We start from the raw sequence: 12,113 nt of genomic DNA on the forward strand, positions 1-12,113 counted from the left end.
AAGCTTTAACATAATACACCATAGTGAGGCCTTTACAATTTAATTAAACCCCTATATCTGCACATACAGACGACTATGAGCTGAGCCAGCCTCTGAGTTATACATTCAGACAACCTTTAACAGGGATGCAGACCAACCAGAATTTTATTCAACCCACATCCTCACGATCAACTAAAATACAGCTGTTAACTGATCGAGACGAGACTGAAGTATCTGATTTGGTTCAGTTCTGTTCTCTTGACCCCGTGAAACATTTCTAACTATGTCACGATACATTTTGAGGAAGAATCGCCCAGTTAAAGTTCTCAATAGGAGTGACAGCTTCTCCTCATAGAGTTTTGAACGTGGATGAAAATAGATTATTGCACATATCAGCATTAAGCTGCCACTGTGCTTGAGAGCTGCCGTGGGAATACTTTGTTATATATCATTGTATGACATTGCTTTTATTTTCAGCACATCAATACTTCTCTCTGGTAAGTGAAGGGATGCACCGAGTCCCACTGCGCTGAAGTACACAGAAAGCGTACTGTATTAAATGAAGGCGTATCACTAAAGTTTGATCAGACTGAAATGATTTGAGTTGTACTTTACTGAATTACACCAAGTTGTAAACAAGTTACTTGAGCTTTAAAGTGCTGATCTAAGCCAGAAAAAGGAGAGTGAGGGTTTTTTTTTGGCTTCTTCCTGTCTAGGAGGAATGAATCATCCTAAAGGATTTCAGAACGAGACCTTTTGAATCCAATAATTTCAACACATCTACTTCCTGAGTTGAACCATTAACTGTATAAAGATGCATCACGTAAATGGAAACTCTTCTCTGTGAGGCTTCAGGAATATAAATCAAAAAAAATTTAGGAAAAGTGGAAAATGTATGTTTTCCCCAAAGATAACAGTGTAAACTGCTGTGATCATGTGATTCCAAATAAAGTTTTGTTTTTTTTTAAAATAAAGAAAGAAATGGCTAAATCCCTGCAAAGCTGCTAGCTACGTTTGCATTGTTAGCGACCTGGTGAGGGTTAGAGTTTTGTTTTTGGCATGCAGGTTGCTAATTCGGTGGTTGTTGTTCATGTAGCAACAAGTACTCTGAGAACCATAACACGCAGACAGCGGATGGAGACGAGGAAGCCGATTGAAATAGTTGGCCAATATACAGTATATGTGTGTATATATACAGGTTATTCAAGAAAGCACAAATAATGTGAAGGAAACAAATATTTTTTGTACCAGCTGCTGATTCTGGAAAAAAAAATCAACCTCATGATTCTTCAGATCCATTCATATCACTGTGGATGGCCAAAAGATAAAAAATCTCGTTCTGTTTGCAACGTAGGGCCTAGACTTCCCAGGTATCACTCGATGAAACTCTTGCATAAGAGCATATTAGCATAACTATATGCAGATATTAACTAATTATATGCTAAAATTAAATCAATTAGATGCTTTGAAGGCACAACAAATGTATTACCAATAAATATTAGATTGAAAAATACACTTCTGATCTTCTATTCCAATACAGATACAGACAATGGCGTGTGCACGTATCAAGGTGGCTATCAGGGGAGCTGCCACTGAACAAACACATATATAATCAGGATGTGAAAATGGAACAAGACCCTCTTACCTTCACTTTGGTGTTGGCGGGGATGTTGGTCTTCCAGCGCACCGTGTAGAAGCGGTTATCTGTGATCTTTTGGTTCTTTGGAAGCGAGTTGTCGGCCCAGGTCACCTTGATGGTGTCGTGACTCAGCACGGAGGCCTGAACGCCCACGGGTGGCATCATGGGGGAGGGGTCTGGTACTGGGGTGTATGGAGGATGGAAGAGTTCGAAGAAGTCAACATCGGGGTCAATGGCGTCTGCACGTCAGGCAGAAAAGCCACATGCACGCACACAAATTAAAATGACCAAAATTAAAACACAAAGAGAGGCGTGGCATTGGTGGATTGGGGCGGTGGAGTCAAAAACAGGATGCAAGGAGGTAACGGACAGGAGAAATTAAAGGTTAATGAGTTAAAATGAAGGACGACGACAGGGGAGGAAGAAAAAGATAACGTAAGTGCGACAAAGATGGGATTGGGAAGAGGGTGAAGAGAAAGAGAGAGAAGATTCTATTAGAAAAACAGACACTGACCTCTAGAACAGATGGATGTACACACTTGGATGCTATATAGAAGCTACAGCACAGTATGTGGTGTTCTATCAATAGCTACTGTGGCACTACACAGAGAGAGGAAGAGATACTCTATTCATAAAAGAGATTACAGTGAATGAAAACTAGAGTGCAAGCAGATAGATACCCACAATCCTACAGGCAACTTTTCAACGTATTGACCCACTCTTTCCACAGAGAGAAATATGTTCAGAAATGTTTACATCATGGAGCTTTTCACAACACTTTAATGCAAAGAGGATAAACACAGGGACGCTGAATGCACTGGAACATTTCCCCCTTTGCAGAATAACATCAACAAGGTGCATTATGTCCTTGAAAACTCAACAAAAGAATATTACAGCTTTAAGTAGCGCAGCCTGCAGGCAGAGAGGAGGGTCACGGACAAGTGGTGGCTGTGGATGGGCGTGTGTGTGTGTGTGTGTGTGTGTGTGTGCCGAGTGCTACTTCTGTTCTCAGGCTCAGACGTGTCCGCGTGGAAGCTGGAGCTTGATCTCTCCCACTTTCAACTGTCCTTCAATCAAAACCAGATGATGTGCAAACCAGATGAATCAAAACAAATCAGATGAAACGAGCCTGTGTTTGCATTTTTTACAGGCAAAGTTTCAGCAAGTGCTATGTTAGCCAGTTAGAGGGAAGACTGAGGAGATTTTTTCTTTAGATTACTTTATTTTTAACGTTCCACTTTGTATTCATGGTGATGAAAACACTGCCGCTTTTATCCACAGGAGCCTCCAAAATCAACACAATATGAAAGTTCCTTGTAGCTACTAAATAACTAAATAGCTTTTAAAATCTTAATCTTATATTCTACATTTTATGTCACATCTGACGCAAATGAGATCAGCTTTTTGGCTAACTCTGGCACTGATGTACACTATCAAAATAAATAAACCAGGCTTGTCTTTTCTGGATTGAGATGCATACAGAATTATCCAGCATTGATCCATGATTGCTCTGTTGAGAGGATGTGATGGACCGAAAGCTCACAATAAAGTGATACGCTGCATAGACCTAAGTGTGAGAATATCTCCTCTATCAGATGAAAATGTCTGTTTTTGGCTAATGATACCTGACATACCAAAGTACTGAAATTAATACCATCCTTTTTGCTGATTATCATTACCTGGAATGCTACAATAAGCAGAAAGAACTGTAGTAAAATTTCTTCAGTAAAAGCAGAAAATCCATCTAAATCATCCTAGTGTATATACATCAAAATAATAGTCTACTCAGTAAGTAAATACTGACTTAAGTTAAGAAATTTAGTGCTAATTACCTTTAAGGGCCCCATACAACAAAGAGAAATTATATGATTGTATGTTGCTTGTTGGTTTTGGCGGCCCCTGTGGACAAAAGCGGTAGTGTTTCCACCACCATAACCACAAACTAACATACCGCTGACTCTAACTTTGCCTGGGAAACTGCGAACAAACATTCGTTTCATCTGCTTTCAAGGAGAATCCGACCCGGTGTCAGACATTAAGAACAACTCATACAGAAATAGCTGATCTTTCTGCCTCGTTAACTCATGTAGGTCATATAGAGGCATCAGTAATAAATTGACTGTTTTATAACCAGCTGAAATCTCCTTGTTGTAGCTTCAACAACAACCTGTTGGTTAATTATCTGTTTATATAAGAGTGAGAGTGTGTATGTGCCTCAATGAAGGACATTTGAGTGTGTTTGTGTGTGAGATGTCTGCCCATTACAGCTCATAAAGCCCAGTCAGTATGTGTGTGTTTGTGTGTGTATGACAGGGGAAAAAAGGGGCTCAAACAACAGTCAGCTTCTGGCCAGCACACTGAAGGCTAAATATTTCAAGATGGCCTTCTGGCCGCTAGTTTCTCCGTCCTTGGTTTGGTTGAGATGGGAGAAAAAAGCTTTGGTCAGTCACCCGCGATGACACCCCTCCTCGACCACTTGTTGGTCCTCTCCTCTCCGCCTCGCTCCATTTGACACCTCTTTGTGCAGAGCTGCACTCATTACATTCCCAAGACTGAGTCAGAGTGTGTGTGCGTGTGTGTGAGACGAAGATCCAAGCATTCGTGCGGTTGTGGGGAGGCACTGAGGTTTTTGGAGTGGCATGCAAGCTGCATTTCTTTCAGAGGTGGCAATATATATTCTAGAAAAGTGTAAAAGTAGAGATACTGGTTCAACTTCTTTACTCAAGAAAAAGTGAAAAAGTACAGGCTCTGAAATGTACTCAGAGTATATAAAAGTAAAAAGCCGTCCTCTGAAGGACATTTCTACCAGCTGTGTCTGTGCAAACCTAATCCATCAATAAAAACTTATTAATGGACAATTAATCAATAGTCTAGAAATGGCATTAACTGGGTCTCGTTTGACATCATTTTGTCTGGCGGAGGCATTTGTTGAATAAGAACACTTAAACTTAATTTGATAAAAAAAAAAAAATGTACAGTTTGCATCATTAATTATTTGCACAAAATTTGCAGCCTCATCTTGTCTCCATGCTCGAGCCTCCCTCTCCTCTCTCATCCGTCATTTTATGTCTTTTAGATTGTTTTAGGTCTGTCGTGCGTAATGTGCACTGATGGATACACCAAGGAATCATCCTGTCTGCAAGTGATTTTCCCATCCACTTGGGAAGGCGGCACGCAGTGATGCAAAATAAAAATAATCAACAATTCCCCTCAAATGCATTAAAACTAAAGAATCAAACCTGTTTTGAAAATGTGGGGAGTTGAAAGATATTTGTGTAAAGTACAGAGCCCTGTTGCATAAACCCTTTCCTCACTAAGAGTTTGTCCTTAGCTGCTTAAGTATTCCCTTATGTGTTGCCAGAAGGTTCTTAGTGACCATTCGCCTCTGAAATTTTAAGCCACCCACACCAGTCCCTTAAAAGTAAAATAATTTGTGACATACATAAGACAATTGCTGAATTTATGGTGAATGAAGAAGAGGAAGAAAACATTTTTCAGGTCTTACATTAACATGAGATATTGTTTTTATTGAAGCTCAACAGTTGATGTTTTGATCTCCTTTCTTGCTGTCACAGTAATATATTTATATTTCTTAATTACTTCATCTGCGGTTTGTTTCACAGCAGATTTCTCACACTGATTTTGTCAGTCATTTGTTACCGCGTCCTCTGCTTGTTTGTATTTGTTACGGCTCGGTTAAATTTACTTTGAATTGAGTGTTTGTGTTTTCTATATTCTTCAACAACATTCTCATCTTTTGTCCAGTTTTGTTTTTGTTTTCTTTTTGTATTCCCTGTGTTAGAGATGCTAGCCAACAATTGACAATAATGCTCTCTAGGAACATTAAAGAATGATGCGCGTTTAGTGTAACCATGGTAACTAAATTGGACGTGCTGCCGGGCAAGCCTAAGAAGCTTTATATATGCTCCTATGTAAACCCCTTTGCTTAAGGGACAAACTTAAGTTTGAAACTTCAGGTGGTTTATGCAACCAGGCACTGATACCTGAAAACTCTTCTTAAGTACAGTAACAAGGTATCTGTACTTCGTAACTTCCCACCTCTGATTTCTTTACCCAGCTTAGAGGAACAGTCTCCAGTGTCAGTAGAATACACTGCAGAAAAGAGGCCAACTTGCCCTTGTAACATTCCTTTACGGGGTTGCAATCCCCAACTTCCTGCTTTTCAGTTAAGACGTCACGACATCATAGCTGATTCAACCTCACACTCTCTCAGCCTAAGTTCACCAAGTTTCTCCTCAGTTTTTTTTTTTCAAAAGTAAAAGTACTATGTAGGTCAGCTCGTCTTTTTAATCCCGACTTGAACAAACTGGCAGGAACGGAACGCGCCCCAGAGGATTCAGCAGCAGCAGACGATGGTGGTGGGCTTTGGTTCTGCTTTGAGAGGAAACGTTTGGATCTGACGAAGGGTTGCCAAAGCCACCACGGGGGGTCTGAGTGTGTGCAGCGCTCTGTGTGCCTGCGTGTGTGTGTGTGTGTGTGTGTGTGTGTGTGAGGATGTGAGGAAGCGGGAGCTTCATAGAGAGAAGCGTACAGTATGACAGTGTGCGGGTGTGCGCACACTTAGACTGCCACCCCCCCTCGAAGCATGTTGACGTGACTCATGTCATCCAGCATCCCACCCCTCTCGAGCTTGGCGGTGCAATAGCGCTGCGGCAGAGACAAACCGGAGTGATCAAGGCTGAGCGGGGAGGTGGGTGGCTGGATGGGAGAGGAGGCGGGTGCAGCCCACATTCTGGGACACCCCGGGGAGCATGGGCTGGTTGTCTTCTGACACTGTCACATAAACTGCGTGAGCTCAGCTAACATGCAGTCTAACTGGCAGTGTTTCGCACTTTAAGATCATTTGTCAAACATTCAGAGTAAAGTTAAACTTCTAATTGTTCACAGGGTTGTGATCTGAGGCTTAAAGAATTGTGGATGATCGTCTGGCTGACAGTGAAACTGGATCATTTTCTTCGTCTGATGCAACAAAGTTGTTTCATTGAATGCACGCAGATATGTAAAGATGACTGTATCACAGCCGACAGTGTACAGTACAGTCCGACTGGTGCTGGATTTTTAAGGTCAATGTTGATATCGAATAAATCCAACAGCCTTATTTCAGTTGATAGTAGTTTTTTCAAGGGACAGCTCAGATTATTTGAAGTGGGGTTGTATGAAGTACTTATCCATATTACATATATACGCTATATTTAGAATATTTTCACTGCCTTTTCTGACAGGAAACTGCTGTTGTATAAGCTGAACATCTTCAAATTGACCAGACTTTTAATTTTACGTCGCAGCGCGCAGACGATGTTGGTCTACCGCTGCCTCGATCAGTTAGTTTGTTTGTGTTATTGTGTGACTTCAGTGTTTTACAAGGTTAGTTCAGATGCATCAAAGATCGAGGCAGCCAACTCTGGTGCCCTGTAAGTAAAATTACTGGAGTCTGGTCATTTGACATTTGGCTCATATAGCGTTGGTTTCCTGTCATCTTATGGGTAAAGCGGTGAAAATGTTCTAAATATAACTAAGTACATTGCTGAGTTTTCTACAGTGGGACTTCTGCTGCTTCTCCAAACTGAAGATGTACCACCATCTACTGCAGGTAATACACTGACCTGCACACAACCACACTGATTCTAACTATCACTTTGAAAGAAATACAACTGAAAAATAAACTTGTTAATTCTCTCTGGTGGACAAACTGTACAGGTGACACAGTATCTTTGGCATGTCTGGCAGCTGATCGTATTGATCTTCATTGTTACTTATTGACTGATACATACATCAATACTGATAGATCTCTATTAAGTCAAAACTGCCAAAACACACCACAGTGCATGTACGGTTCTACTAGAAAGTATGTAAAGTAATGTTTGGACTGTGGTTAAATTGTTGCCTGTTCACGCCTGGGATCCATTCAGGATTTTTACAATTATCAGAATCTGTGTGTTTTTTTTTAAAATCTGATTAAAGATAAATTTATTTAAAAATGCATTACTTTGGCTCTGATGCAACCCCTAGTTCTAATTTGTCAGTATAAATTTAAGTGCAGTTATATTTTTACTGTAATTATAATTACTTTCTAAAACTTCTGGGAGCCATTTTTTAAATTTATTTATGTTATTCATTTCTTCATTTACGTTGACGGCAACTCTTTGCACTTTTTATTTTAAAATAATGATTAAAAGGTGTATCTTAATTTAACATATGCTTAAAGATATTTTAACAGTGTCTTGTGTTGGAGTTTGTGTTAGCACCACGATTTTCATTTCGGTTTCGTTGATTTCGTTGATTACTTACAAAAAAACACAGGAAAAAGCATAACGCTCGTTCAGGCTAAGGCTATAAATCACTGTGTAGACACTGGTTTTATTTTTCTTTACTATCTTGCACCAAGCATAAATCTAGGATTGCTTGTGCACAAAAATACCCTCCTCTACTTAGGATTCTGTGGGAATCTTGATATCAGGACAACCGGTGATCTGAGGGCAGAATCTGAGGGTTCTGACTGTTTGATTAAAAAGAGACTCAAGTATACTGGGGGCCATTACGAAGACAGTTAATTAGAGCAGTGAGACACCCCGATGACCCGTTATCTCCTTGGTAATTTGGAGTCCAGACACAGTCTGCCTGATAATGATCTCAGGTTAGAGGGAGCCAAGATAAATGTCAGTCGCAGGCTTCTTTTTTTTTCTTCTTTTTTTGGGCTGAGTGACTACAGACATGCAGTGGGAGTATTTCCTATTGTACTGTGTGTGCAGTTTCTGTTGTGTATGAGCTAAACGGAGCAGAGTAAAGACTGTGGCTGGGTTTTTGTTTTAGAAATAAGTCCTCTTTATCTTTTGCTGCAAAAAGGAGTTTTGTTGCTGCTACTTTAAAGTCAATAACTGACAATGGCGATGTTATAAACATGCATTCACCTGCTCAGTGCCTTCACGCATTAGATTCTGTCGACCATGGATCACTGAGGTTCGTTATAAATTTCAAGGCCTGCACTCACCATCAATGTCTGTATGCTAGGATTGATTGGTGTGCATTGTCCATCCATAGAAAAGGTGCTTACAATTTGCACTGCTGCTTCGTACTGATGTAATTTATTCACGTATAAATGCTGGAGGTTACTGTCTCCACTGTCAGACATACTTGAAGGGCTTATTCTTATTATCTGCCCCCAGAGTCTTTCATGAAATGGGGGAAAAAGGGGACAGTTAACCCCAAATCAAAAACACATATTTTGACTGTCTGTCTGTTTCGGGGTGTGAGTTGCAGTTTTGGAGAAAACGGCAGAAGAGATGCCTGCTTTCCCCTGACTATAAAGAGACTAAATGGCACTCGACTTGTGGTGCACAAAGCGGCAGTTTTTCAAATGTATTTTTTGGTGTTTTGAGCTTTGAGCACCACGAGCAGAGTGCCATTTAGTCCCATTATATTGGAGTGAAGGCAGGCATCTCTGAAACTCTGCAACTCACACCCAAACAATCTAGATGGATAAATAGCACTACGGGTAAAAGGAAAAAATGTATTTTTGATTTTGGAGTGAATTGTCCGTATGAGCTATGCTGCTCCTGTTACTTGGACATTTTTGCAAAACAGTTTGGCTCTGGGGGACACTGAGGGACGGTAGATCAGGTTATAGATGCTCTCACTGAGCCAGTTTCCCCTGTGTGATCCAGGATACGATAACACTTACTGTGTATATTCATGCTTTAATCTGGAATCTTTTTGTCCAGTAACAGTTTTATGTTATTTTAAGTCTGAAACTTCATTTAATGTGCTGCTGCCTGTCTTGGCCAGGACAATGCGTAAAAACAGTGCATCCAAAATCGAGTTCTGCAGTCCAAATAACAAGCTGGAACCATAGATGGTATATTAAACAGGTTGAAATCCTATTTAATATACGATTGATGGTTTAAGTGAGTTGTTTCCCCCTGCCTCATCCTCCTTAGACTCGAGGAAGCTCAGGCAGGCTGCAGGACCACTTCAGGAATGCAAGACAAGTCAAACATTGTAATTTCACAATAAAAGTGACGAGGAGTCCTCCACTGTAGGTTAATCAGCGGTTCACCACTGTCAGTCTTCTGTCAATGTAAAGTTAAGCCTGTTATCCTGAAAACAAAAGCCCACTGTTCTGAAAATACACACTCATGACTCATAAACAGACACTCATTCAGCAAATATTCTGCATTAATTTGAGCTCTAGTTAACCCAAAACAGGCAAATAACAACACAAGTGAAGGGCTGTTGTTGTCAATTGAACATGTTTGCTTAATCTCTGATGACATATCCCGGTCATTTTAGGATTTACTACAGTAAATATATTACAGATTCAAAATGACAGACAAACCGTCGAGGAGCAGATTTGCGTGTAGTTCATACCTGACTGCGGTCTGGTGATGGCGCTCTCATACACAGGAATCCCCTCGCCCACGTTGTTGTAAGCCTTCAGTGTGATCACATAATGAGAGCTGGGGTCTGACAGAGAGAGAGAGACAGAGAGATAAACCGATGCAGCCATCTAATCAAGCCAAAACTCTCGAGACTCTCGACTCATAATTGTGATATTAGCCAGAACGAGTATTTGAATACAATCATTCCTCTCACTGTGATTGTAATGAAGGCTTCAATTATGCATGTATAGATATTTTGCGACAATTCCTCCCCCAAAACCCTCTCCATTATTTTTTAACTCATAATCCACTTCTAGACCCCTTCCTGAGGCTTTGATTAACGCAGTGTTATCGATGCCGATTAATTATGTTATTAATGAAAACCACCAACAGAGAATGACCCGCAGTAAGGAGCGGACACAGGAGGACAAAAATGTATTTTCCCGTGGAACAAAATCTGCAATTGTGTGCGTGCTTTCTTTTTTTTTTTTTTCTTAAAAAAAGGACACAATCACAGCAAAGCTTTCTTGAGTTTCATTAAGCAATGATTTAATTTCAGCTCCTCCACCGTTATGAAGTTAATGTTGACAATAATTTGTGTAATTTTCTCAAAGGTCGGACTGATCCTTTGCAGAAAATTGGCACTCCTGCAAAACATTTTAGCGAGGTAGAACTTTGTGTTGATGTTTCATTTGCTTTAATGACAGCAAGAATTAAAAATCACCAAAACAAATTTGTTTTATTTAAACATTTTTGACCTTTAATTATTGTGTCCCCATTAGGCTAATCTGTGTAATTAGCAGCTCAGGCGTGTGGTGGAGAAGAGCTCATTAATTCTGTAAATACTCACTATGAGGTGCAGATGAATTGCTTTATATTGTTTGTGTGTGTGTGTGTTTGCTCATTAAAATGTTGTGATTTTCTTTTCAAAGAATAGCCTCAGTGTCAGACATACCACATTTATATTCTTAAATAGGAAAACACTGTAATGTTTTAACCGCTGACATTTTGGGTAAAGATCCATTCGTTCTCGCAGGCTAATCAATATCTGACTTGAGCTGAGATTCTTCAGCGCCGTCACGAGGGTGACAAATCAATATCTGAAGAAACTAAATGATGAACATGCACCGACGCAGACCGAAGCGCGGGCGGTTTGTTCTCACCGAGGTTCTCGATGGTGTAGTAGCGCTGCTTGTAGTCCACTTTGATGGTCTGAGCGTGGGGGCTGCCGATGCCGTAGCCGATGATGTAACCGCGCACCACGATGTCCTGGTTCTCCGGCGGCGTCCAGCTCACCACGATGCTGTTGACCAGCGGGCGGACGTGCAGAGAGCTGGGATGGTCCGGCACGCGTGATTCTGGGGAGAAGGACGCAGGGACAAAACGTGAGCAGAGATCTTTGATTCCAGTGAAACAATCAGTCAATTAAAGAAGCTACAGGGACTTCAGTTGATTCCTCCTGTTGAGTTGGCCTTGTGTTGTTCACCACTGATTTTGAAGAAGAAAATAATACAAGTAAAAGGCAAACCGGCTTCAGCATGTTAAGAAAGAAACCTGAGAACAGAAAATTTGAGTAGAGATGTTGGTGTGGTGTTGAGAATGAGAATGCTTTAACCTCCACCATCCATGCATGCCATTAATCATTTCATCTGATTTCAAGGAGAACGCGACCCGGTGGCTGGCATCAAGTATACAGAAATAACCAATCTTCTTGCTGATGCTCCTGTTTGCTGATGTAGGTCATATAGAGGCATCAGTATTAAACTGAGACTGTTTCATAACCAGTCAAACCGTCCTTGAAGTGTGTTTAAATGCTATAAAAGATAGAAAACAGAAGCTCAAAACCGACCAACTGCTTCTGCTTCAGCCTGTATGAACTGAGGTGTTTTTTTTTTTTACCGTCCAGGTCGCTCTCAAACGTCTCTGCTGTCGTCCACTCGGTGGCCGGTCCCGTGCCGTTCACCGTCATGGCCGACACCCGGAAGGCGTACTCCGTCCCTCGCTCCAGACCTGAACGGGCAACACAGAATGAAAGCGCCAGGTATTTAAACTGAGCTGTGGCTGAACCGAATCTCAAGCAGCAATAATAATAATAAAAA

The 12,113-nt window shown here is 40.9% G+C and overlaps 1 protein-coding gene across 2 annotated transcripts in view; it reads right to left on the reverse strand.

Annotated features, from left to right (window-relative positions):
• Positions 1-12,113, reverse strand: part of neo1a (neogenin 1a) — a 261,271-nt gene that overhangs the window by 20,649 nt on the left and 228,509 nt on the right. For both annotated transcript variants that reach the window (XM_084739418.1, XM_084739478.1), the window contains exons 14-17: positions 11,914-12,024; positions 11,178-11,372; positions 10,004-10,099; positions 1,625-1,857 (exon numbers count right to left, since the gene is read on the reverse strand). In XM_084739418.1, the coding sequence (XP_084595544.1) occupies positions 1,625-1,857; positions 10,004-10,099; positions 11,178-11,372; positions 11,914-12,024 (635 nt within the window). The remainder of the gene's footprint in view (positions 1-1,624; positions 1,858-10,003; positions 10,100-11,177; positions 11,373-11,913; positions 12,025-12,113) is intronic.

This window comes from Lutjanus erythropterus, chromosome 1 (assembly GCF_056507025.1).
Source record: "Lutjanus erythropterus isolate fLutEry1 chromosome 1, fLutEry1.hap2, whole genome shotgun sequence".
Lineage (NCBI taxonomy): Eukaryota > Metazoa > Chordata > Actinopteri > Lutjaniformes > Lutjanidae > Lutjanus > Lutjanus erythropterus.